Raw genomic sequence first — 26,462 nt, forward strand, 5'->3', positions numbered from 1 at the left:
CTTTGAAATCTTGGAACCTTGGAACCTCGCAACCTTGGAAGAAGATCCATGAGATATAGACTGTCAATCACCGACCGACTCTTTGTCAAAGCGGGCGGGCTGTGACCCTACCTTGTCTACCTTGCCGACCTGACTATTACCTACCTACTACCTATTACCATTTACCTACCGGCATTCATCCTACCTATCCAGCTGCCTACCTATAACGCCGGCCAACTTCGCGCTTCCTTACCTCAGCCACTCCAGTTTCCATTACCTAGCAACCCAAGTTCCAATTGTTACGGTCCCGTCCCGCCTTTGCAATCTCTCGTCCTCACTCTCCCCGAAAAACACAACACCTCGTAGTCACCATCTGCACCTGGTCATTACTTTGAACGACAATAATTTCGGCCATAAATTCGTCTTATCGCCGAGTCTGCAAATACCCATTACGACGGCTAGCATCTGACATGTAATGCCCGCTATATTTTATTCCGGATTATTACAACAATCGCATTTCGCAAGAAGGCACCGGCTTCGTAGCCGTCGACGAGGGATAGATGCGCCTAGCCGACGCTGAGTCTTTCTCCTACCACCCACCGGATAAGGCGTGCGAAGATGGCGGAGCGAGTAAATGCATTCGTCCGGGTTTCTGGCCCTCCGAATAGTAGTTTTCTAGTTGGATACCCCGGCATTTCGGCAACATTGGTGAGTTGCGCGCAATCCCTTCAATCCTTCCATCCCATTTACCTGATCGATCGTTTTATCTCCGCCTCTTCGATGCGGGGGGTTTGTGGCGCCGGCTACCAAAGCTTAAGATTCATACAATACTTCTATTTAATTACTTACCTTGACCTGGACTAACGTACGTACGTAGCCGCGCATCGAGGGAAAAGTCGAGATCAGACCGTCAACGGGTTATTCCGCACCCGTCGCTATCTCTTTAGTGCGAATATGTCTACACAGAAGGGAAACAATCCACCCGGCCGCCGAAAATGTAGCCAAACGTCACCTAGGAACACCTCGACGCGATACCACCGATGTCGTTGGAAAGGAACTCTTGTTATACCGGTGCGCGACAGGCAGGGACGCTGAACAAGTTGTCGCGATGGATCTGCCGTTTGTTTTGTTTATCCCATTTGGGCGAGGCCAGGAAGAGATAAACAGAAGAATACCGCCAGCATCCTTACAGCTTCCGAGCAGGACCGCAGAGACATTCTACGAATTAGTTGTAACAGTACAACAGGGACCGAGCGTACAGAATCGATACGCATTCCCCGTACCGTTGCAGCGTTACGATACCCTATCGACCTTTGGAATGTACAATCGACCAGAGCACAAAGTCGCGTCTACCGATAACATCGTTTCTCTCGGTATTTCGCTTCCAAGGTGGAGTTACGGACCTATGGACCCGATAACAGTATACGTTAAATTAGCACCGAATCTAGACTGGATGGCGAAGGCGAGGAAAGTTACCATACAAAAGATAACTCTCGCAATCGAAGAGGAGATTACGTATAATCATGAGGGGGATGAGCCAACCAAAAAGGTCAACAGGCTACAGAAATACACCCAAACTGTTGGAACAAAGTTACCTGAGACAGGCTACGTGACGAATATGGGAATTATCTTTCCTCATAAGGACCTGAGGGACGCGAACGGCATTATTCGAAGGGGACAACCAGCCTTCCCGAATTACGAAGTCACATCATTTACGACCACATCTACACTCTACAAAATTGAATTTTACCTAACAATCAAGGTAAATGCTTACGTTAGAGATATAGGAAAGGATAGTGAAAATGCTAACACTTTAAATTACAGGCGCAGTTAACTTCTGCTCGCGATATAACCCTACGACAACCTATCGTCATCTGCCCGCTCGACCACCAGGCTTGCAAAGAAGAGATGGATGCTATCGAGCAAGCGGCCAAAGATGCCTCATCCATCGACCCGAACAACCCGATGTTACCGGCGAGGAATATCGTCTTGGCCAACGACCCTAATGCTATGGCGACATTGGGAATATGTACAGTGGGAGGGCAGAAGAAGCCGTTGATCGAATGAATATAACGACATTTTTATTTCATAAGGGCAGAACGATACACCTTCTGCCACGCTGGGTTACTTGAGGCATCATGCTACATGAATCGATCGATACAACCAGCCTACTCTCTTGTAGGTTTTCGGGTGCTGGGTTGCTTTATTAGCTTCTGAGCATTTGAACGGATACTTTTACGCCGAAGCTTTCAATCCGAAGAATTGCAATTTCCTCTGCAATACGTCATGACAATCTAAGTTCGAGCAGAACCTGAAGCACCACGACTATAGGAACTACATATTAAGTTCGTGTACGAAAACAAAACCATCCAGTCATATTCTCCACTTGGCGAGGAGAGTAGGTGCTTTTGAGACTCACCCAGACTCGCATCTTATCAGCTAATGCAACTATATAAGATCTCTTCTCTTCTCCTAGTGGCTTGCATAGGGGAGTATGTAGGCTTTGCTTTGGTGGAATCGTTCTATAATCATAATCGCTGGGATTTTCGGAGACAGATGCAAGCAATGGAGTTCTAGGGTCTGAATTTGGTTGGAAATGGCTCCGCGCATTTGGTAGGCACATGCCACCGCGGCGGACTTTACGGCGTTACGGATATGAACTATTCCCTAAGAACGGCACAATCCCGAGGAACGGGATACAACGCATCGGATTCCGGGCGTTCAAGGAGAGTCTAATCGCTACGGCGTTGACTAAATTTCTCCTTTCATTTAGCTACGAGCTTGGAAACACTATCTTGTGATGGATTACCTTTTTGAGATTCCGATATGCTGTGGGAGAAGTAGTGAGCAAGAAAACGAAGCATATCTCGCTTTGCTCACAAAATTTCTATCTGAGGAGCTGCCATAACCTGCAGGTCGTAAGATAGTTGGAATGAATGATTGAAATCGCAATTACGTGTACATATATTTGCACTTGTGATGAATTTTGTACTGGGGGCGCGCATAAGTAGATATGAGCAGATATGAGTCGGGAGAGAAGCCACAAAGGGTTTCGCGGGTGTCGATACTAGGTACTACCATTCATTGCGCAGGCGATAGGAAATTTCGATCGAGGCTGCTTGAGCAAAGCAACTTGGCAAATAGCTTACGCGTTAGTCAATGCTAAGCTTATTGACGTTATTTGTCTTGGGAATCATGTCTATGTCCCTTTTGAGGATGTATGTATCGTGTAAATACGGAATTTGATCGACAATATCAAAGTTACCCCGCCTTTCCAAAATCAAGCTGAAGTGTAAAAACGTATTAGATGACAGAGCGAGCCTTCAATATGTACAATTTGAGATTCCCTGTAATAAGCAAAGAGAAACAAGAAGCAGTAGTAAAAAGCAAAAAAAAGGAAATCATGCCACTTCTAATAAATGGCAAAAGATAAATGTGATGAGAGCTGCAGGATTCGAACCTGCGCGGTTTCCCATTGCGGGTCAGATGTTCTACGGACTTCAGATTGAAGATTCATAGGGTCCTAAACACAACGCCTTAACCACTCGGCCAAACTCCCATTTCTGGTGATGAGAGTTTGCTTGTTAATAGTGTCTATAGCAGCAAACTCTTTTCGCAGAAACAGCGTTGATTGGCTGTGTGCTAGGTTAGTTGGCTGACTTCAAGGGTGGGGGCTGATTGTGCAAATTTAGATGCATGTGCGAGTGTGGGTGGGTCCTCCCCAATACAACACTGAATGTACGAAACACATCAAACATTCGAAGTGAGTCTACCTATTCAAATCAAACTTTTCTTATTTGATGAAACTTGAGTTAGAAGACATGGGCAAGAAATAGTTATCATGATTACAATTTGAGTCAAATTCGAATTAACTAGGCGGCAATCTCAAGATATTCACCTCATAACGGATTTCTGACAAAATCGGGTGCTGGTCTTGAAGGTGAAGAGCAAAAGTTATTTCAAGCTCGACATGTGAAATACTCATCCTCTATCACATATCACACAACCCCCAATTCCCCAGCCTTCAAACCACCAGCGCCTCACTGCACCATCCCACACCAGAAAACCACACCTATCACACCCCCCCAAAAATGGCCTTCGACGACGAAGACCCCACCCCCACCTCCTCCGCCCTCGCAGCAGGCGAAGAAGGCGAAGCCCCGTCTCTAGAAGACGCGCTCGGGGACGAAACCCAGGACTTCCGATTGTTCGCCTCGCTGTTCGACAAGAAGCAGGCGTCGGGGAAGACGCTGCGGCGCGGGGAAAAGGACTTCGAGGCGCATGGCACGCGGGCGCAGGCCGGGGCGCTAGAGGCGAGCCGCGAGGCCATGCACGAGGTGCTGAGCTACACGCGCTCGCACAAGCCGCGCGATTGTAACCGCGGGTGGTATTTCCCGGAGAAATGGGCTGATGCGTCGGGCGCTGAGGCGGAGGTCGAGGGGGAGAAGGGCGCGGGCCTTTTTGCGAGGGAGAGGGTTGTGGTTGTTGAGGAGGAGATTAAGGGCCCGTTGAGCCAGAGTGTTGGGAGGGTTGTTACGGGGTTCGAGGGGTATAAGGGGACGCCTGGGTGGTTGAGGACGTGGCTGTTGCCGGAGGAGGCGCTGTATCTTGTTGAGAGGGGGTCGATGGATTTGTGGTGGCCGGCTAGGGGGATTGAGGATGTGTTTCCGGTGAAAGACGAGGCTGGAGTTGAAAGTAAGGGGTTTGAGGACTATGAGTTGGGGGTGCCGCTTAGTTTACAAGCCGCCTACGCGCTGCTCATCGGCAATGACGGCGAACGCGGCAAGGTCAGCCTCGAGAAATACCAAGTCTACGCCAACCTCCGCCGCACAGGGTACAAGATCATGCGCGCGACGAAACTGCCCCTCCCACCACCCCTCCCCGCCAAACCTCCTCCGCAGAATCTCTGGCAATGGCTCATCTCCCTCCTTCCTACACAAATATCTTCACACACTACCCCCCCGCCCTTCGGCCCCCTCGTGAAACCCGGTTTATACCGCTCTTACACCCCGATCTTCACCCAGCTCGCCCTCCTCCCGCGCCACAACCCCACGCCCCAGCCGAAAGCAGACACGCCATCCCCGGAGGAGCCGTTCAACATCCACTTCCACGTCTGGAAAAGCAGCACCGCGTTCCCGAAAACCAAACCCCCGCCCCCAGACTTCCGGATCGCAGTCGTCGACGCGCGCGCCTCCGCTGTCCCGACGCTAGAGCAGCTTACTGCGTTGCTGGAGGTCAGGTCGCCGTGGGATCCGCCTGAGGCCCCGAACTCGGGTCAGGGGACGGCTGTGAATAGGAATAACCAGGGCCTGATGTACAAACGTCTGAAGCACGCGTGGCGCAACGCTGTTGTTGCGGTCGTGGATAGGGGGCTGATCAGCTATATCCGGTTCGGCGAGATGGCGTTCGCGCAGGAGAGGCTGTATGAGGGGTTTGGGGGCGGGGCGGGGGGCGGTGGGAAGGGGAAGAGGGGCGGACGTGGTGGGAGGGGTGGGAGGGGACGGGGGAGAGGGGGGCGGGGAAGGGGTGGTTGAGGGTGAGGATGATGGTTGTCCTGGGGTAGGTAGGTATGTAGGTAGGTAGGTATTAGTGGGATTGAGAGGCGGAAGTTGCTTCTTGAAGTTTACAACATGCGGCGATATAATCGCGGGGTTCAAGAATCATCGCGGTCCGAAGATCGGATTGTCTCACAACTTTGTTTGATCGTCTCCGGTGCCTATCCGCGTTGATCCATGTGTTCTACGGAGAATCTCTTTGTTTATTCATGATATCCTCCTTTTATGATTGAGTTGCTAGTTTATGAGTACCACTTCCTGCCCTGTTGCACAAGGTAACGACAAATAACCAGTTTTTTTTTTTTTTTTTTTTTTTTTTTTCATGGCCTCATATCCTCATTTTGAACACTCGTTTCGAACAGTTAATATGGCTAAACTGATTACGAGTAGATGATACTGGCGTCTCTACTAAGTAATCTAAGGGAAAAGAGGTTCTCGTTCCGAGGTCTTATCGATCTGAGACATTACGAAATATACAAAGTATTCAAGATATGTAAAATCTTGCTCATATCGTACGTTCCTACGTAGACATGTTTGCTAGCTAATAAGCATGCGCGAACATATGCATGTAGTTACCCATTTACCTTAAGTAAACCTAAAGTCCGGGCAATTCCACGAGCGTGGGGGAGATGAGGTGGAGCACGAGCGAAGCAAAGAAAATGGCTCTTCGAGGGTTCCGCAACCAGTTTCCTCTAATGGATCCGTAGCACAGCTGCAGATGTGCAGTATGACGAAGCTGTATTAATTGGAGCCACACGGACCGATAATATCGAAGAAAAGAAAACAGTCCATCAAACTGTTACAGGTTTGCGGGTTTGGTCGCTGTGATACAGTCGTGTCGGTAGGGATGTATCTATCCTGTCTCGCCTGTTGGGACACAAGACGAAAGCTGTGCAATGAGTTCTGGTGCTACAGTAGCATATCCATCTTCCTCTTCTTCATGTTCTCTTGATGCCTGATAAGTGCAATCAGTTCATATCCACGGTCCGTTGCCGAATTGTTGTCAGAATTATCAAAGCATAGAGTTGTAATTGGTATGGAATAATACGGCACGTGAGTCACGCAACAGTCTTAGAAGAGATTGTCAAGAGAACAAGATTTATAGGAGTCCACCGGAGTCATCACATGATCCGGACTATTAAAGGTACTTAGGTACATCTTCCGGACCGGTAAGTTCAACCGGGTTTAACAGGGAAACTGCAGGGGTAATAAAGTCTTGGCTTTGCTTCTTTTCAATTCTCCTTATCACTAATCAGTTACAAGTCTCATGCAAAGAGAAAAAGAGAAGAAGGAGTTTACCTTTCGAGGTCAATCATAATTGCAATCATGACTGGGATGATTTAGATATATTTTTCACTGTGTCATTGTTAGTCTCGAGTTATCTGTACGAAACCCGAATTGGTTTATCGTACGAATATCACCGAGAGCATAATATTACTTCAAGGCAATTGGAAGGCTTTTAGGCAGTTTGGGAGGGGTTATTGAGTTTTTAAATTATTCCAGGTTATCTGTGTTCCCCTCGGCCAGACCGACGAAGACTCATTCTATTCGTTACTCGATTCAATCAATTCATTCATTCAACTTCACTCATACAAATTCAATCAACCAGATCAACCGGATTTCGTCGCACGAGCACGTAATTGATGATAGTCGAGGAAATGTTATGGCAATGTTATGGTAATGCTCATCAGCAGAGAATCAAGTGATGACATGATGGCGTAAGATCTGGTGTATCATGTATCATCACACCCTATCAAACACCTCGATTACTGAGGGAGATAGAGAGTCTAGTTTAAACATGCATTGTTGAACTGTGTCCACGTTGCATTCTTCATGACTTTTTTGCCCTCTGCACCTATTACCTACTTCTATTACTAGTATCATTCGCCAACTTCTAAACTTTCTGCGACGACCCCACCATCTTCCAACCTGGCACTTGGGAATTGACGATGAAAACTTTTAGTGTCTACTAGTTTCTAACTTCATCGTCCCTAGGTAGGTATAAGTAGGTAAATGGTGACACGGAACCAATTGCTACCATTATCTGCTGTGTTTATAGTACTTGGTATGCATACTAAACTGGACATTCCTACGTAGTACGTATATTAATCAATGTATTAACCAATGTCAATAGTTTTGGCTGGGGCTAAATGGACATCAACGCTATAATTACCAAAAACATCTATTATTACTAGGGACTAATTTCTGACCCATTTTTCTATTCTTTTCTATTCATGCTCCTGCTCATGCGTACATGTGCTAGAAATGTTGGAGATAAGCGGAACATCAAATAAGTACGGAACATCTTATTTTTAAACTTTCGCATGTGCTTCAAGGTTAGCGCACAGGAAGTAGATACTAGGTATATATACCTATGTATATGTAAGTTGAGTATTAGTATCATGATTTGGATGTTGTAAGGTGTCATTTCTTAAGACAAGTAGATAATGACAGATGAACGCCCTTGCGCCACAACACACGCAACTCGAAAAAGGCCAACGTCATGACTCAGCCAACCTCACGTACGACCTCAGAAAAATAAAACAAACTGTGGTTAGCAACAGAAACAATCTCAGCTAACTATTCTCAGCCTCGGAGTTCCAAAAAGAAGGTATTAAAAGATTTTCGGTGAGGTGGTTAGCTGATTGTCGCGTACCTGGTAGCCTTAACTTGTTAATCGTTGCGACATTTTTGTTCTGCTTAATACCCGAATTGAATGTACTTGATATAATTGGGTTTCAACATATCTCTCCTCGATCCTCCTATGCAACAGATTGGTAGGTGAGGTAGGATTTAAGTAGGATTGATATTTCTACTCACAGGTACGTGTTACACAATGCAGAGCAACACCAATGAGAACCAGCCAGCCACATGCCGTTTCGATCTAGGGCGCGCTAAGTATAGACCGAGACAACTTAGCTTGATAAGAATGGACGATGCCGATGTGGCTAAGTTGCCGGGCGGAGCATCTAAGTACGGGTATAATTAGTAGGTACTATATACCTATTTTACTTATGTCACAACTTGAGTAATATAAGTGATATAAGTCATCGATCATTGATGGCCATACTAAGTAGTTGGTCATAGTAATAATATATGTAAGCTCGTATATTCCTTTCTGCGGCGTTTGGTTGGGTTGGGTTACCTTGCGGTATCTTCCACATACGTTTCCTATCTGAACAGTACCTGGTACCTACATAGAAGTAGCTTGTCGTTCAATGTTCTGGAGTTTGGAGTCTGGAGTTTTGGAAGGAGGGACCACGACGACTTTTTTGCTCTTTAAATTCTATCGATAGGGCAATAGCGCAATTGAATTATTAGGCTGGTAGTCTACGCATAGTACCTGTAATGAAGTATTCCGAAGGTGATCTACCAATCAGGTTTATCAAAAATTTGACTTGTTCTACCCCTAGTCGGGCCTTAGTTAAGAAAATTGCTGTATTGCACAATATTAAACCATTAAACCCCTGTTCAGGTTTCCCTTGGGTCAGACAACTTTTGATTGACAATACCCTTCTACCTTTTCTACCTACGCTTCTACATCTACGCTTACTTTTGCCGGATAGTTCTCACAATACCCTCTTTTTTCCCACCTTTAACCTTTTTCCACCTTCAACTTTTTTCAGCTACCTTGGTATTCCGTATTTACACTACTAAGTTGGTTGAATTGAAGATCGTCTCGTGTCTTCTATCTTTTTTTTTCCCCCTTCCAAGTCTTGAATCAAATACTATAATTTGGTTTCTTGACTTCTTCGATATCATCAGCCAATTCCCAATTCTAAACTGCCAATTCTATCAACCAAAACCTGTTTCGGTAAGTTCTGCAAATCTACTCGTTCCATTTTCTCCGCTGTCTATGCCCTTTTCCGACATAATCATCCACGAGCCAATTGGATCAGATGGTCTCGGCAACTCAACAACCTGTCATCAATTAATTTTATGTTTTATTTTATTTCAAACCTATCGCTACCTGATGAGGGGATAGGAAATCTTGAAGTATCAAGATACCTGATACCTGATATCTGATATGATTCCTTTGAGTGGCATCTCCTCGTCCGTGACCATTCTATTGATCTTTGGCCTTCTGTATCTAGGTAGCTAGGCACACGCCAAGCTGCCCAAGTGGTTACATATCTCATGTCATGCTAACTCTATATCGAGAACTAGCCTCTCTTCTACCTCCGCTCTGACTTATCGTCAACTTTTCTCCACATTAACTTCATTACCTCGTCTACCTACCCTAGGTATCTATCTACTTACACAGTACTCTCTACCTACACCTTCTACACATTTTACACATTCTCACCTGGCATCAATTACAACTGCTGCTGCCAATTTATTTCAATCCCACATGTTTCTCTATCAACTGAAGAAAAACATCAAGTCCTTTACTTTACGCGTCTTATCTCGAGCATAAGTTTACATCGAGCTTTCACCTCTCTACCATTCAAGAATCTCAAGCTGAGCTTGAAGACTACCTAGGTAAGCCTCTTTCGCCTTTTATCATTTTCCTTGTTCCACCATACTTTACCTTAGCATAGACGCGATACGCGGCCAAGCTCACAGTTGAGTGAATGCTCTTTTCACCATATATCGCATTTCCCCTTAGTTTCTACTATCGCGCCGAGCAATCATTTATTCTTATTTCTTATATGGGGCGCTCTTTCCCTATGTATAGTTTTATCGGCGTCCGATATTTTCTTTCGGAGTATCCACATCGTTACCGTTACATTGGTAGTTTTTATTCTGGTTATAGCTGGTTTACTGATGATATCGACTATATACAGTCTCACCTGCCATAATCTCCTCGCCGTTAAACACTTTCGCCGTTAAAAATCAACCCGCACCTGCCTTCGAGCAGAACTTTTGGCGTCCATGCCCACCATGGATAACCAAGACGGCGACCAGCGTAAGCCGGGCACTACTGATACCACCGATCAAAAAGTAGCAGAAACTACTTCTAGTGAAAAGTAAGCACCCTCTATTTCCTTCTTCCCACTTCCCCCACCACTTCACCTGGCTTCGTCCTCAGTTTGTTTCTACGACCCCTCGTCGAAACTTGATATCCACTTCACTATCCATTACATCTTCAACCCTGAATTATCTCTCTCCCCTAAACCTAGTCAAATATTTTACATTTCCTATCGCATCGATTACAAATTCCTCTTTATTCAATCCCTTCTACAAGATCATACGGGTGGCGGGCGTGCTTTGGTACGCTAGTTAACGATGCCTCCGGTACTTCGACCTCGTTTGCGTCGGCAACTATCTTCACACTCATCAAGTCATTCATTGTATTTTTCTTCATATGCTGCCTCCCATACTCTTTGCAAGATGTTTTCACTAACATGATTCTCAGGCGCAACAGTTCTGCTGAACCAAAGCAGGCAGCATCTCCTGCAACAGATACACAAGTGAACGATGTGGCTGATGATACAGCCAACGATGACAAGTTGACGTCGCCTCCCGACACTAGCTCGGTTTCTAGTGTCAATCCAGATGTGTTGGGTGATGAGATCATCGTGGGAACCCGCGCAAATGGTGCCAAGTCTCCCGCACGCCGTGCCGTTTCAGTACGAGAAGATGTGACCATGGCCGATGCTGACGACGATGAGCCGGTGCTCCCTAAGCGGGACGTTAGACGCGATCCCAAGCGCAAACGTCCTCTTGAAAATGACTACGATGACACCAGGGATGCCACTGCGCAGGCTAAGGACACGGTTTATGATACCGATGCTAGCGTGAGCAAGGGCAGACGAGAGCGCCAGAAGGCCGAGGACGAGTCTAAACACGTCCCTATTGGTTATTGGCGTGACTCCCCTGTTCCCAACGAGAGAGGCAAGCACAGGGTGATAGGATTCATTGACGCTAGAGATCGTCTACGAACACGTATAAGGAATGTGAATCTCAATGGTGAAGCGATCAATGTCCGACTCTTCCCAGTTCCCCCTGGCCCTGGTGGTAGCTGGGTAACGTTTGAGCGTATTGTCTTCCTCGACCACCTTATCGGACATGACCACAACGTCATCAAGGAATACGTCAGGGCACGCGCCGAGACAAATCAGACGCGCACCGAAGAAGCAGATGTTGCAGCTGTTCGAGAAGCTCAGCACCGTCTTTCGCTTAATCCACCTCCGGAAACAAATCAGCCACCTGCCATAGCCTGGGGACAAGACTTGCCAGAGTCTGTGCAACGTCCAGAAACAAAGCGTCGTCGTTATGGTAGCGCTGCTGGCTCTACCGCAGACCGTCCCGAGGGCTCAGACCGTCCCGAACGTCAAGAACGTCAAGAACGTCTGGCACGTAATGAACAGTCTCAAGCTGGTCCTATTGAACCTCAACCGCAGGCAGAGATCCTGCCACCCCCTCGCAAGCCTACGCGCATTCTTGTTGGCGTTTGGAGCAAGTCGCCTCCGCCCGACGAAGACGACAAGCATGCCGTATTCGGCATCCTCGGTGCTAACGATATGTTTAGAGTAAAGCTCGTTAAAGAAACCAAGGATGGTCGCTTCATGGAGGATAGTTTCCCCACTGGAGCAGGCGCATTGTGGATATCTTATGACGAAGTTATCTTCCTAGACCACTTGAAGGATCTGATTCGACCCGAGATCAAAGAATATGTCCGTATTCGACAAGCTCAGATCGATGCCGGCGAGGTGCCGGCTGAAAGGGTAGCCAACGAGACCCAGGCAGTGCATCAAGCCCAAATTCGCGTAGCACAAGCGGGAATAGACAGTCCTGTTAGAGCTAGCCCTCAAATGAATTCTAATCACTCCAACGCTGCCTCGCAAGCTGGTAGTGTACACGAGGAAGTTCGAGACAGTCCTGAACTACGACATGCGCGACGAGATGCCACGCCTAGAAGTGCTGAAATTCCTCGACAGTCCCGTTCCTACCCCTCCGAGATTGAGATTCGACAAGCTGGTCAAATCAATCGAACCCCTAGTAACGATCCTATTGAGCGCGTTCAAGGGTTCGCTAATCGCGAGGTGGCTAGGATGGAAGCCGTGCAGATGCGTACCGACCGCCACCAAGCCAATCGCAACGCCGTCGCGAGCCCCGGGTTCAATCCTAGCATGTATGATCCCCATCGCGACTTCCAAGACAACGTGCAGAGAATGGACCATGTTTGGCGCGCTCAGGAAAACATGCGCATGGGACCTCTCAATGGATCAGCCAATGGACCGGCATTGGCTGGACCTTCCAATGGTCCTATCAATGGACCTATCAATGGCAATCGCGGAGATGCCATGATGCACCAAGGCATCAAATACGAACGAAAATCCAACGGACCTTTCAAGGATCGACTGGTCAGCCAAGGAACGATTATCAATATCGATGGCGAAGACTATGTGGAATACCGCGTGCTGACGAAGCCCACGTTCTTCTAGAAGGAGGGCGAAGGCGAGACCTTCGAGGAGCCTAGCGCATAAATCCGTATTGTTCACGGAATGCCTTGGCTATTTGCCCTATATATCGGCACCTCTCACTCATGATCTTTCGCCTGGGCCATAAATCGGTGCAGACAAATAACCTCTGCGACATTCGACTTTTTTTTTCATCATTATACTCCGTCTATTCCACGTGATACCCCTTTGAACGATCCTTGATATGCAAGGTTCACTATTCCAACCGGCTTTCTTCATTGATTCAATGACCTAGCCTCTGGTCTAATTGCGTCTGAGCATATGGAAACCTACTCCGACCTTTCTCACCATCAACTAAGACCATGGTTGAAAAACGCCTACCACTGCCACTCAAATTTAACTAAATCACGACTTGCATTTATGGCGTACGGGAACACGTATGTTCTCTTCGACTTGGGGTTTGCATCGGGATGAATGCGGGAGGCATGCTCGTTATGGGGTTCACGGCTGCTTGTTGCTCGGTGTTGGGTGTTTGCTATAGCTTCTTGCGCCTATCGCATTATAAATCGATGCGGTACCGATATTTATTACAGTCTTGACTTGTTACGTGACTTTAATCGTGCTTGCTAACTGGAATGGAATAGAGTTTGAAAAGTGGCCTATGTGCTAATTACACTGTCTTAGACTGTGTGGGTATATCCCCTGCTTCGCCTATTTAGGTAGGTACTAGGTAACTTACTATAGGTCCGGGTATTTTTGTAGAAGGGATAGTTGTAGAGTGTATTTTTGGTTTGGTATATGTGTGATAGGTATAGATTTGTTGACACTTTTCGTAGCGCTTCGTAGCCCTCGAAAAGCGCAACTTCGTCTTCGGTTTATGTAGCGTAAACGTATAATTCCGTCGCCGGCTGCGTCTTCCAGTCGTAAGAGATGAATATCTTAGGTTCGCGCAGACCAATTGACAGGGTTACTTAAGTAATTCTGCACAGCTGCTTATGATTAATAATGTCCGATCACCCACTGATCAATGTGGAAGGACCAGGATTAGAAATAACAACCGCGGTAGGTACTTGTGCCATGGCATATAGCAAATGCCGGCCGTAACAAAGGAGATAATTCTAAACTCATTGCGATACTGTAGAATTCGCACCTGTATCACTTTTCTAACCCTATTCGCAACCATAGGAGGCAGCAAGATGTGATGATGATGAGCTTGTTTACGTCTGAGTAAGAGTTGTAAGTTATATAAGTAGGTATATTTTTGCTCTGAGCTGACAGACAGGTACATATATGATGCGCAATAGCGGCGTACAGGATATTTAGAATGCCCATTCGAAGAAGTAGAGTGGGCATTGCCTTACAAAGGAAATGACCTAACTGAAGCCAGCTCAGCCAGATGATGAGCTTGTTTATTTCGTTTTAGGGTACACACATACCCGGAGTAGAGGCATTGCATCTGACTTCCAGGTACCCAGAGAAGCCATAGAATAGAATAGCGATGACCGTGCTAACGTTTATAGAAGGGGTAACCGTAGCGTATATAGCTCCGGGTGTTTCTCCCCTCTCCCCAAGGAAATGGATTATGACTAGTTGTCGCGCAGCGCCGACAACCTAGACTTCAGCTAATATCTTCAGCTTCGTAACCAGTATCTGCAAGACCAAGCAAGTCGATGTCTGGCACGAGATCCAAGGGAAAAATGACCATCATGAGTCCTCCCTGGCCCGAGAAAAGGGTTTAAATCGGTAACCTTCAAGGTGCCGCTGTTGGGAATTAATTGTTCTTGAGCGTTCGCGCTCCGCGAAGTGGCTCGATAAGTATTGGGTTACAAGAGCAAAGCTCATCCGCACAGGACGTATAGAGGCTTTCGTATGAATGAAAGGAGTCAGCTTTTGCATAAACGTGCAAACCGACCATTCCCACCAGCTGGCGCTCTCGTGGATGACTGGTCTCCAGCAACTTTAGTAGTGTGCAACAGGTTCCGTTTTCTCGGCGTCAAACACGGAACCTTATAAAGTAGATAGTAGAGCTGTGTGGTAACGAATTCACTGAAGTGGACGCTTCAGGTTTGTTGCTGTGTCGGAGGGACAAGAAACATGATCGCGGAGTCCTGTGTTGAAAATCCGACCGGACCTTTAAAGACCTTGCTACAAAAAAAAAGGTATGGAATAGTAATCTAAATCCTGACGATGTTTCCGGTACGCTCGTCTGGCATCTTCCGGTGCGCTCGTCTAGCATCTGTTCGTAATCTCTTGGCCACATCTACCCGTCTGCGGCAGCCTATTATGTAGGCTCCAAGGGCTGGATTGCCAAAATTAGCCCTCCCATCAACATCCCCCCCGGGCGAGCCCGCCCTTGGCTGACGATATAGCCAACTGCACTATGTACATTGTTGACTTTGTAGACATTGCCACACTTTGAAATGCGGTCCCGATTGATATAATCGATAGTCGTAGCTTTAGGGGCCTCGCAGTGTTTAGCATAGTCTGGTTGACGATGCGTGACGTTTCCATGATCGTTGCCTTATATCGGGATTGGCGTTAAGTTGAGTTACGTCGCCGAGATGGGCCCGGCCGCTTTGGGGCTCGAGCGACTCTCGAGTTGGTGGGTGTGGCGATGTCCTCGTCGTCATGAGTTATGTTAATAGCGGAGAGATGGCTTAGCCCGAGGCTGCGTCGTCTCCGTGGACGTTGGGATTTGATGCGGAAACAAATTACCGTAACTTATGTAGGTTGTTGCGGTGCGTCTCTTTGAGAACCGTAGGCTGCCAAACGGATCGGCTTGGTCCGCGATGATAATCCCAGAAGGCGATAACGCGATACCAAGGTCCGTTACCTGTACCTAGGTATGTGTGATTCATCCATGTTTACTGAGCAAGGTTAGGTACCAGTAATTCGATGATGTAGGCTGATGATCTTAGAAGTGAATTAGATATTGCATGGCGTGGAAGAGGCGTTGGTTATCAGGAAGGACCACGAATTATCTTCGTGGTGATTAATTCCTGACAACTCTGCCCACATGAGGAATGAAGGTTTAGAAAATGGAATTACTTGGACGTGTCCTGGGAGGGTTTATATAGACACAACAACACACAGAAGAGGGGCTGACTCATTTTGAACACGTATCAATAAATTTCTAAACGAAGTTTGTGTTTGCATTCTGGATAGCTCTAGCAAACCTAGGCTGGCAGCTGACTATATAACTCTCCATTCGTAAGGCTCTTTTCATCCCGTCTGCAATTGCGTGATGTGAACTCCAACTAGTCTCGAATGAAGTCCACCAATCAGCTTGCCAAGCTTACTGTTTCCATTCTACGTGAGAACCTTGATGAGCACATTGATTCATATGACTATGAAGTATGTGAGTTATGGTTATGTCACCTCCAGAGATTGACGAGACAAACTAACTAGGCAGAGTTGATAATTAGGCAATTGAGTCATAAGAAAGACACTTTAACGCATTCCTTGGTCAAACTTTCTCAATTGTAGGCCACATGATAATGATCGTTAGGCTAGAGGACAAATTCACCATCCCATCTTATCCGAACTCTGAAGTGACTGAGGGGGTTTGTCCAGGTTCGGTAGAGGGCTAGGCTTTCAAGTTTTGAGAGTTCCCAACAAATAAGTTCCAACATGATGTAACTAGGTAGTACTTACCTAATTATGGTGACAAGTATCAAGCAGGACGTAGCAAGGGAAGTAGGCGAGTAGGTGAATAAGATAAGTAAGTCCTGTTGAGTTATAGCGCTTAAGCCCTGTATTTAGTTCCCCTCTAGCGATATTGCCAGTGTTGTGTATGGGAGAAATTAGAATGGGTAAGGAAGAATAAGAAAGGGGCGTAGCGAAGTTGAGTATTTGATGGGAAATACCTATATGATAGAGCTTGTCCCAAAGACTTCAAATTGAAGACATATTTGCTCAAAAAATCTAAAATGGGTGGAAATTTGGGAGTTTTTGTGAGATCATCAAAGCGCATTTCTACCTGGGTAGTCTTCAATAGGTAGAATCAACGAAATCTCATTCCTAGTTACCTAATGTAAATAAATCCGCACCCTACCCAGCACTCATCGTGCCATGCTTGTCTTGATATGAGGCCTGTCTTCTCAATAAATTCCTATAACCTATTTAACACAGGAAACCCTTATTTCTTCAACCAGCATAAAGCCACGGCATAGATGGTGACAATGCCAAAGAAAGTGACTGTTTCAATAGTACTCATCCCGGAATTAACCTGCACCGAAGCTACCACCAGACCGCCACAATTCGTAACATCTCGAATGTGTACATTGTAGCAACCAATGTCCACGGCGCCAGAACGAACATGGTTGGGCACTGAACTGGATCGTGTGATCAAGCGGGTTGTCTCGCAACACGCGCACTGAGTTTTATTCTGGTCCTCCGAGTCCATGTCCTCGTCGTTGTTGACGTTGATGCTGATGCTGATGCTGTCAGAGTCGTTGGGGTTGGGTGAATGCGGGACGCGAATCAAGCCTTCATTCGAAGTAGGCATGGCTTGCGTAATCTGACCGTCCTCTGTTTGCGACAGGATAGTGTGCTGTAAATGTTCAATGGGTTGAGAATCCATGATCTATTCTGAGATTTCGAAGAGGGTTCCGATTAGCTCTCTAATATTGATTTTTGTTGAAATCACACGTGCAAGTTTGGTGTAAGTTTTGAGTCGTTTAGAAAGAACTGGGAACTTGGACCTGGGAAGAACAGGTTATCATAAGTTCTACGACGAAAAAAATAATAAAACTACATTGACAGGTATGTTACACAACGCGAAAATATTAATTCGAATTCTTCAGATCGACGAGGTAGATTGAGTAGCTTGGTAACTGAAAATTAAACCATCCGAATTAGTATGTTGCCGTAGGCTCTGCTGTAGCTTAGGTATCTAAGACAAGTATTCACGAAAAGAGCTGTACAAAATCACGGTAGCAAATTAGAAGACCTGATGGAGTAGAGAAGTTGGATTTCTAATATGAATCTACCCGAAGTATTTCCCCATGTCCCATCGCAGCGAGACCCGACGACTTAGTACCTAATACTCCATCATGTCATGATAAACCCATATTCCTTCCGCTGTAAGCAGTCTATTTACACCATAACCACCCACCTCCAAGCACAACGATGCAGAAGCCAGCAATACCTGAACCTAAGCAGTTGCCGACGACTTGCCGAGGTTCTTGAGTTAAGTAGGTTTCCGATCTCACACTCGTAATAAAGCTGTCATCGACTGTCCGGTATGCGCTTGATCCAATTCTAATAGTACTGTAGCGGTCATCATACTGGGATAAGGAGACCGATTGTGGCTGTCCGGAGGCTGTAAAGGTGTGCTTGAAAGAGCTGCCGTTTCTGGTAATTCCTTTGATTGTGACCATTGTGTATCGGGTGAATCCGAACCATCTAGATAGCCAAGAGAGCTTGCTCATTGTGGTGTGTTATGTTGGAAATGTTGTCTTGAGATGTAAGTAACTGTAGGAGCGTATATCTTGGCCGAAGAGCGTAGAAGTTGATGGTGTTTTGAAGAGGCTGTTTTGAGAGGAATATTGTGGGATTTGCCAACACAGGAAGAGGAACGAAAGAGGAAAAATTGGAAACGAGAGGTGGCATTTCTGCGAGAAACAGAAGACAGATTGCACAGTATACTTCAGACCGAATTATGTGAGAAACCAACCAGTAACCTCCCCCATACCCCGCTGATAGCGACATCCATCCATCCATCCATCCCATCTCTTAACTCGTAATGTTAATCCAATATAATAAACTTCAAAGCCTTCCAAGGCACCAACAGAAACCCAAAAACCCCTCACGCCAACAAACAACTCACACATACTTTTCCCTGACCCCAATCTCCGAACTCGCAGAGATCAGACTAAACGAAAGCCGCCCACGGAGTCCCCAGAACCCTCCCCTTCTCATCAATCTTGACGCCCTCGCCACGCAGCAGCTTCCGCTTCTCGTCGATGGTGATGCCCTCGCCGTCCTTAGGCCACTTGCCCTTGAAGCCGCCGAGGGTCTTGTTCGTGGCCACGACACGATGGCACGGGACTTCCGGCGCGAACGGGTTACGCCGCAGGGCGTTCCCGACTGCACGCGGAGACGAGCTGAGATGGGCTGAGAGGAGCCCGTAGGTTGAGACTTGGCCTCGTGGGATTTGACATAGGAGGTTCCACTGTTGAGGACGGGGATGTTAGTGGGATCTTATACGAAAGCGTCTTATGTCCTTTTTTCGCGGATGTATTTCGACACGGGATGTGTATGGAGATTCTGGGGGTCGCTGGGTGACTCACCACTTTCTTTTCGAAAGCCGTGCGCTCTGAAGCCGCGATGCGCTGGAGTTGGGCTTCCATGTCCTCGGGGACGGAGGGGGATGTCTTGAGAGCCGCGCGCTTTGGTCGGGATTTGACTATCTTCTGTGGTACTGGTGCAGGAGCATCTACGGCATCATCTGTACGCTTGCGTTTCATTCCTACAGCCATATCGTCTTTTATTTCCAAAAAGAGAACAGTTGAGAGTCGCAGAGATGAGGGGTTTAAATCAGCTAGAGCCTCTTGGTGATGAAATTCTGATGATAAAATTCTGATCACGGGTGGTGATTCTAGAGTTGAATGATTATTGATGGTTAGGAGGTGGGGATATATTTAACAATGGAGATTGGAAGGTTTTTTGACTCATAACGCGATGTCATGAAAAGGGCGCGTTCGGGATTTGCCCCTCGGTCTGACATCACAAAGACGCGACGCCAAGTCACGTGGTTCCAATTAGGTCAATGATTAGTAATCAATAATTAGTAACGTTCGAAAAAAGCAAAGACTCGGGAGGACCTCAAAACGTCATGATTCTTTCATAACTTAATAATTTTTTTGTTATTTAGTACTCGAGCAACGTGGAGTCTCCAACGTCTAGGTATGTATGTCTCCAATCCCGGCTTTTATTCTTACCGCATATCTCTTGGTCTAACCTAGCGACAAATTCTTGTTGATGCTTAGGTAGCGTTTTAATACTTTGGCGGTATTCTTTCCTAACCTTTTGGTCCTCCAGAAGAAATGTTAGGATGACTCCTGAGTATAAGATATCAGGATGATTGAGCAGGTAGTCTTGGATCATAACTCCTCGACCTGCCCAAATACCTTCCCCCCTATGATCGTAAAGGTAAGTTTCGATCTTCTTGGATATATGGCGACACAAGATTGGCTCGGCTCCAAGTAGGGCTTTGACGACAGGAAGAAAATCATCCGTCTGTATCAACCTCTTGATATACAGCAGGAAAACAAATGGTTTGTCTATAGGCGGGCGGTGTTCGGCTATGAACAGGAGGTTGGACTTGCAGTGAAGTTCCAAAGCCAATTCAAAAGCATCGAAAGAGTCTTGTTCATGGTCGCCCTCTCTGTTGCGTAGTAGATGTCGCAGCATCTCTTCATTGCCATCGTTGGCAGCCGCAATTCGGGAGATTTCATTGTTACAGAAGTATATATCTCCCAAACCGCTTCTGTATCCACGGGATTCCAAGATTTTAACCACCGAGAGCATCTTATGTAAAACTGCCATCTTCAGCGGCGACATCAGATCGGCATCGCTTTCACATATCTCTTCCACTAGATCCTGCGTAACCCGAGCTAGAGTCTCCGCAATGTGGATGTGTCCATAGAGGATGGCCAGGCCCAAAGGGTTAACTACCATGTGGGAGTGGCTAATGTCGCTGCGTTGTTCAACAAAAGACCATGCAGTCTCGGATAAGGTTGAATCACCAATGTGTTTTCTGAAGTTAGATTCGAGGTAGACCCGCATATCCACGATAGAACTGGCCTTCATCACCTCCTGAAATATCTCTTCATTGCCGGATATCGCCGCTAAGTGAAGTGGTGCCATACCATCCATGTACTGGCCAACCCCTCCGCAGCAAACTTGGAGGTAGCTTGGCCAATACTTCAATGCCGATTTGATGGATTTCCGGGTTACCGTGAGGCCTAGCTCTTTATCTTTATGATCAATCGCCCAGTGGAGAGCCGGGATTTTCTTCACCGTCATTAGAGGATACATGAGCCACTGCTGGCCGTCGACAGGAGCCCAGTTTAGAAAGGAATCTTCTTCATTTCTACTGTATGGAAATGGAAATTCGGAGGCGCTTTCGGCAAGTTTTTGCTTGGTTTCCATTACATCAGCTCGGTAAAGTAAAGGATCCAAGAGCTTCGAAACATGGCGGCATGTTTGGGACAGCCTGGCGATGACTCGTGGTTCGCGGATACCATTTTTTGCTAGGTAGTAAAGTATGTCGTCTGGGGCCATAGTGGTGCGAGCGAGATGGCCCTTCGTAGGCCTAAACGGGTTTGTGATAGGTAATGGCGTTTCTCCAGCCATAGAAAGCAGGAATAATGTATTTGGTACCTATTCGATTGTTATTGTGGATACTCAGAAGAATAAAGTACGAGTACATAAAGGGAAAGAATAGCCATGGTTTATGAAGAAATGGGGACGAATTTACTGCAGTCTGATAATAAAGCTACTGTACTCATTAGTCACAACCAATCATGCAGCAGTATCGAGTGAGTGCGAAATAGAAGCAAATAAAATAACACTGTACCTAGGTACCTAGTACCTAATTCAGAGATACAAGGCCAACTTCTGATAAGTCTCAGATGATATCTGATTCAACTTGACGCTTTGTTCAATTCAACGTCCATTCACTAGGTTAGCGCACAGTGCTAAACAACCCAATCATGCATTTAATTTGAATCTAGCGTGACGTCATAGTAGTCTACGAGAATAAAAATGCTAAAATACGAAGCTTGCACTTCAACGCCGAGCTGGATTCTAGATAAATTTCGAACGGGTACCTAGGTACCAGACGACAGCATGATTATTGAGGCTGTTTAGTATAATATCTAACGTAAGCATTAGCTACATAAAACGTCTCGGCCGATTAACTTATCTGTTTCTTTCGTGCCTGGGTGGATGTATGCGCCCTGTATCCAAGGAGATACGTACTATCTCCTAACCAATATTGGCTCCAAGATTACGTACAAGTCTAACTTTCGTCTGTTCCAACATTGTTAATGGAGAACGCGATGTAGGTTTTGCAATAATAGGTAGCCTCATATGAATGGCTGTAAACTTGGCATGACCGCGCATCGCTGACTATGCCCAGTTGGGGTTCTAGGAGTTAGGTGGGGGCTGAGAGGCGTGGAAGGGGAGATGATTCCCGAAAAGAACACCCACACAGCCATCGAGCCTCATCGGGTGTGCCGAATTCGAGTTTTGTGTTACCACCTACTTCCTCTTCCCCTCATTCTGAGATCTCGGGACGATGATCAACCGCGATCAAAGTTCTGACACGAGAACAAAAATAGCAACGGGCAAATTGCCGAACCTGGTAGGAACCATAACTAACAGGTCCCGGGGAATATCTTTAGTTGTCAAGGCTCCATTAAATAGAGACATCGAAGTTAACATCCGATAAAATTTTCATTCAGCTCTGGCGTAACACGGTGGCGGCTTGAAGGACGTCATCTCGAGAAAATTTGTCTCAGAGTTTACCTGATATGGACGAGGCTCTGAGACCGGCGACCTTCCTCGCAAGACCAATTTAGAAGTACGTGTCTTCGTAGAATGAACTAAGATAATTTGACATTCTTCAACTCGGCAACTTCATGCGTGGAGCGTGGCTATGTAATTCATCGGTAACGGTATCGACTGCCCCCACAGCTGTATTCTTCAATGAAATTAGGATGGACGGAGTGTTGAGCGTCAAGCCATTGGGGGCCAAGTCATAAATGTCGACGCCAACCGTGACCTGATGACTTGTAATGGCCTAATCTAGCCTTGTCGTATCTCTAAACCTTCTAAAAATGTGGCAAACGAATAGATGTAGGTTAGAAATGCACATTATCATTACACTGCAGTAGAAATATATCTTCACCGAAACTTGGGTGAAATAAGCAGCAGATGAGATAGTAATAAGCTCCCAGGCACCCGTGTCCCCATGACAGTTACTAAGAGTACTTCCATCTGATAATAACTCGAAGGTTGGGTATCGCGAAGATTCCTTTCCAATCTTTTTTCTTCTTTTTTTTCTCTTCAGGAATAACAACTTGGCGATACCCTAAAATGCTCTGTCGTCGGCCAACGGGGACTACCAAAGCTGGGTGTAGCTTCCCTTGCTGCAAAAGTCGTAGGGACGAGAACTGTCATGTGTCTTCAAAGTATTGCAAAAAGCGTGAGTATCAAAGTCGAAGATTTCGGGGAAGCAGGAGACCAAATTCGATGGCTAACAGCAATTCCAGATACGTGCGAGCACTTCTATCGAAATGATGAGTTACCCCGCTGCGAGAAATCAAAGGACCCAAGTGATTCCGTATGCATTTATCGTAAGTGATGTAATACCGCCGAAACGACGAATGAGTAACTGAATAGTCAAAAGATGCAAGATGTCCGATGGGCAATTGTATGAAGGGTAGGATACAGATACAGATCCAAAGTATTGCCAAAGAACCGAGGTACAAGCGCGAGAAATATTGCAACGATCGTACGAAGTGCCACTTCAATAACCCAAAAGGCTAAAAGTTGATTTTTGATAGATGAGTGTTCGGTTGAAGAATGTCACGACCTGCGAAGCATTCTTGGCCAAGGCCAAGTTCAATATAGCAAATATTGTAATGAACGTAAGCAGGTTTGCCATATCCATCAAACCCAATTGAGCTAACAATCGAGAAGATGCCTGTTACGCGGACGGATGTCTTGAAAAGAATATGGGACCCCTAAGTTGGTATTGTGGAAAACGTATGCAGCTCCTATCCCTATGCTCGAGGATTATATTCTAATTTTATGGTTAGACAAATGTAAAAAAGGGGGCTGCTCGTCAAAGGTCGTGCACCACTGCAAGTATTGTGAAGCTCGTACGTCTCTACTTAGTACTAATATGAAATTCGTAACTGACCTTCCGGGCTAGATAATCGATGCGAGTGGTTTCCAGGCACTTGTAATAGCCCAAAGAAGGCTGGGAAGGAGTACTGCGCAATGCGTCCGTGCCTCCGAATTGCGACATTATTTCCTGCGTACAATGATACTGACGGAAGCTAGATCTTCAATGCGAGACCGACGGTTGCGACAGGCAGAAAGATCTTGGCTCAGACCCACACTCATCCCATTGCTCGAGTCATACATGCCGTGAAAGGCAATGCAGAAATTCGGCAGATAGTAATTCGTCGGGGCAAGGCTATTGTAACGAACGTGAGTACATCTCTAGTATCTGATTAAAGGAAACATGATTAACCACGAACATTCTTAGACCGGTGTAAACGCGAAGGCTGTGGCCAACGTAAAACAATCGGATCCGGGGAGTACCAGTGTTGCCCACGACGTAGGTCCATTTCATCACCGATCTTAAGATCCATACACCTCATTTTACCAAGTGGAACCACATGTGCTCCTGAGACTAACTGGGTTGCTTAGACACATGCCGAAATGACCACTGCCGACAAGAGAGATGTTTTAAGGGAGAATACTGTCTGCGCCGTAGGGAAATCCGTTCTGCCAAACAATTTATTCGGCCACTGATGTTATGCATTTGCTAGATTCTTGCACAAACCATGACTGTGGTACCGTGAGAGATTATGGGGATTTCTGTGAAAAGCGTAAGTCTTGTCCTAAGATATTGGTAGTAAACACTAATGAGCCTTTCGTTATAGATTATAATAGGGATCGAGAAATGAAGTTTGAAGGCTGCGCGGACGATGAAAGACAAAGGCTGATAATTGACCTTGACACAAGAGATATAACTATCCAAGGACAGAGACGTATAATTCAAGAAAGAGACGAAGAGATTCAGAGATTACGAAGACAAACGAGGCTACCTAACTGATTGATTTAACAATCTAGGTATGTGGCGTACTTCTCAGGGCGTTATTATCGCCGTGTTCATCCCGAAGGGCGGATATAGAATGGAAGCTGTGGTAGTAAGGTAACGTAACAAGCTCTTATTTCTCTTCTGTGGAGAAAATGTTGAATACGGAACGGTGTTTAGATTTTGATGGAGAGATTTAAACAGGCGCAAGTTCGGCTGATCAGACGGGTATCGGGGTTTTCTCTTTCATTTAGGTAGTAGTAATACAACGTCATAAGGGTATCCTAGTGGCCTATCAGGCCTGCATCCATCGTGGTTTTCGAACTCCTCTTCAGTCCTTGCTTAGTCGCCGGTATCGACTTCAAGATCCAACTGCACACCATTGCTAACCTCGTAGTCGGCAAGGGTGAGCATGTCCTTGAATGGACGCTGCCCTTGTCTCTTCAGCAAGATCTCATGGGGTTCTCGTCCGATACGGGCGGCAACCATGATCTTAAACTCCTTGATGCGATCTGATGCGAAACACGGGATAGCAGCCTTCGTGCCTAATCGATCGTTGACATGGACAACGATCATCTCTTCGCCGCCGCCGCCACCACTAGTAGGCGCTGCAGGCGGTCGGACGGGAGGCTGAGATGTATCTCCACCACTAGACTTTGCCTTTGACTTCTTGGTGGAAGATGACGGTCCGGAATCACGATCACGATTGCGGTCGTGATCTCTGCGGCGTGGGGACGGTGAGCGGTTCCGATAGCCTCTGAATGAGCCGCCTCGTCGATCATTGTCCCCGTCTTCTATGTCGTTCCGTCGCTTGTCCTTGTATTTGAAACCTCCAAAGCCCTTCTTTGGCCGAGGTCTATCTCGATCTCGTCCCTCACTTCTCTCTGCATCTCTTCGATCCGAGTCCTTGTCTCCGTGATCATCGTCTCGTCTTCCCGAATTCTGCCCCGGTCGAACAGTGTCGTCATCTCTGTTCCTATCTCTTTGATCCTTCCAAGAATCGCGTCCAGCACCACGGTTTCTATCCCCACCTCGAGGCCGATATGTGTCATCTCTTCGATAGTTATCTCTCTCTCGTCTGTCGCGATCGCGACGCGGTGATTGGCTTCGGTCATCACTTCTACTTCGTTTGCGAGGTGGCGGTGAATCACCTCGTGAGGCGCGAGGCGAAGTGACTTTATCCGACATCGAAATGGCTATCGGGAAGCCTTTGGGTATTTGGTAGGTCGTTTGGTAAAGGAACCGTGGAGTTGTGAGGGTTGTGTTAGGTTTGAGTTGGGAAGAAGTAAATGAGCGAAGGTTGTAGTCGAGATAAAAGTTCTGCCAATTGGTGGCAACTGCCGAATAATTCCAAGGTTCGGGTCAAAAAATTTGTACCATTAACTAAGTCTCTTTGCACTGTGCGCAATTCGATAAGCAATTACTTCATACTGTATTTGGTCTCAGCTAAACGGAGACCTGACAGTAATTCATTCACTAAATTCTGGTGGGTAACTGCTATAAATCAAGCCTAATTCCGGGGCTTAGCGACCAAAGAAAAACGACACACAGTAGTAAAATATCCCAGCTTACACGGCTTTGAGCCATCAGCGCATGGTCCATGTAGTAGAAGCGCAATTTTTTTACTCTACCTAGGTACTTACCCTTCCAGTGTGGAGAACGCGAACGCACTCTAGTTAATACTTCAACTCATAATCCAATCCAGCATGATATCTTCGC

At 46.4% G+C, this 26,462-nt stretch overlaps 8 protein-coding genes and 1 non-coding gene across 9 annotated transcripts; 4 read left to right on the top strand and 5 right to left on the bottom strand.

Annotated features, from left to right (window-relative positions):
- The first annotated feature begins 136 nt into the window (after positions 1-136).
- GGS22DRAFT_137199 (arrestin domain-containing protein) lies at positions 137-2,183 on the top strand. Its single transcript, XM_047958616.1, has 3 exons — positions 137-687; positions 857-1,741; positions 1,804-2,183. The coding sequence occupies exons 1-3, from the start codon at positions 598-600 to the stop codon at positions 2,044-2,046; spliced, it is 1,218 nt and encodes a 405-aa protein (XP_047818837.1). The 5' UTR covers positions 137-597; the 3' UTR covers positions 2,047-2,183.
- A 1,235-nt stretch (positions 2,184-3,418) lies between these two features.
- GGS22DRAFT_t66 lies at positions 3,419-3,538 on the bottom strand. The gene has a single exon. It is a non-coding gene; the product is annotated as a tRNA-Leu (tRNA).
- A 209-nt stretch (positions 3,539-3,747) lies between these two features.
- On the top strand, positions 3,748-5,826 carry GGS22DRAFT_137219 (tRNA-splicing endonuclease subunit sen54 N-term-domain-containing protein). Its single transcript, XM_047958617.1, has 2 exons — positions 3,748-5,410; positions 5,504-5,826. The coding sequence occupies exons 1-2, from the start codon at positions 4,071-4,073 to the stop codon at positions 5,511-5,513; spliced, it is 1,350 nt and encodes a 449-aa protein (XP_047818838.1). The 5' UTR covers positions 3,748-4,070; the 3' UTR covers positions 5,514-5,826.
- Positions 5,827-9,889: 4,063 nt separating this feature from the next.
- Positions 9,890-12,975, top strand: GGS22DRAFT_137230 (uncharacterized protein). The gene is made up of 3 exons (XM_047958618.1): positions 9,890-10,016; positions 10,322-10,504; positions 10,894-12,975. Exons 2-3 carry the CDS (start codon positions 10,410-10,412, stop codon positions 12,923-12,925), a joined length of 2,127 nt encoding a protein of 708 aa, XP_047818839.1. The 5' UTR covers positions 9,890-10,016; positions 10,322-10,409; the 3' UTR covers positions 12,926-12,975.
- Positions 12,976-17,039: 4,064 nt separating this feature from the next.
- On the bottom strand, positions 17,040-17,483 carry GGS22DRAFT_188285 (uncharacterized protein; the record flags this gene model as incomplete). Its single annotated transcript, XM_047964711.1, has 1 exon — positions 17,040-17,483. The coding sequence occupies one exon, from the start codon at positions 17,481-17,483 to the stop codon at positions 17,040-17,042; it is 444 nt and encodes a 147-aa protein (XP_047818840.1).
- A 1,071-nt stretch (positions 17,484-18,554) lies between these two features.
- GGS22DRAFT_137252 (methylated-DNA--cysteine S-met) lies at positions 18,555-19,590 on the bottom strand. The gene is made up of 2 exons (XM_047958619.1): positions 19,195-19,590; positions 18,555-19,076 (listed from the first exon to the last, which is right to left on the bottom strand). The coding sequence occupies exons 1-2, from the start codon at positions 19,381-19,383 to the stop codon at positions 18,777-18,779; spliced, it is 489 nt and encodes a 162-aa protein (XP_047818841.1). The 5' UTR covers positions 19,384-19,590; the 3' UTR covers positions 18,555-18,776.
- Positions 19,591-19,774: 184 nt separating this feature from the next.
- On the bottom strand, positions 19,775-21,190 carry GGS22DRAFT_188287 (uncharacterized protein; the record flags this gene model as incomplete). Its single annotated transcript, XM_047964712.1, has 1 exon — positions 19,775-21,190. One exon carries the CDS (start codon positions 21,188-21,190, stop codon positions 19,775-19,777), a length of 1,416 nt encoding a protein of 471 aa, XP_047818842.1.
- Positions 21,191-23,090: 1,900 nt separating this feature from the next.
- GGS22DRAFT_200101 (uncharacterized protein) lies at positions 23,091-24,923 on the top strand (the record flags this gene model as incomplete). Its single annotated transcript, XM_047966395.1, has 8 exons — positions 23,091-23,268; positions 23,322-23,426; positions 23,479-23,570; positions 23,734-23,796; positions 23,850-23,921; positions 23,981-24,130; positions 24,189-24,260; positions 24,353-24,923. 8 exons carry the CDS (start codon positions 23,091-23,093, stop codon positions 24,455-24,457), a joined length of 837 nt encoding a protein of 278 aa, XP_047818843.1. The 3' UTR covers positions 24,458-24,923.
- On the bottom strand, positions 24,738-26,064 carry GGS22DRAFT_137286 (ubiquitin-like protein). Its single transcript, XM_047958620.1, has one exon. The coding sequence runs from the start codon at positions 25,929-25,931 to the stop codon at positions 25,086-25,088; it is 846 nt and encodes a 281-aa protein (XP_047818844.1). The 5' UTR covers positions 25,932-26,064; the 3' UTR covers positions 24,738-25,085.
- Between the last annotated feature and the right edge of the window lie 398 nt (positions 26,065-26,462).

Source organism: Annulohypoxylon maeteangense (genome assembly GCF_022496945.1).
Source record: "Annulohypoxylon maeteangense strain CBS 123835 unplaced genomic scaffold GGS22scaffold_8, whole genome shotgun sequence".
Taxonomy (NCBI): domain Eukaryota; kingdom Fungi; phylum Ascomycota; class Sordariomycetes; order Xylariales; family Hypoxylaceae; genus Annulohypoxylon; species Annulohypoxylon maeteangense.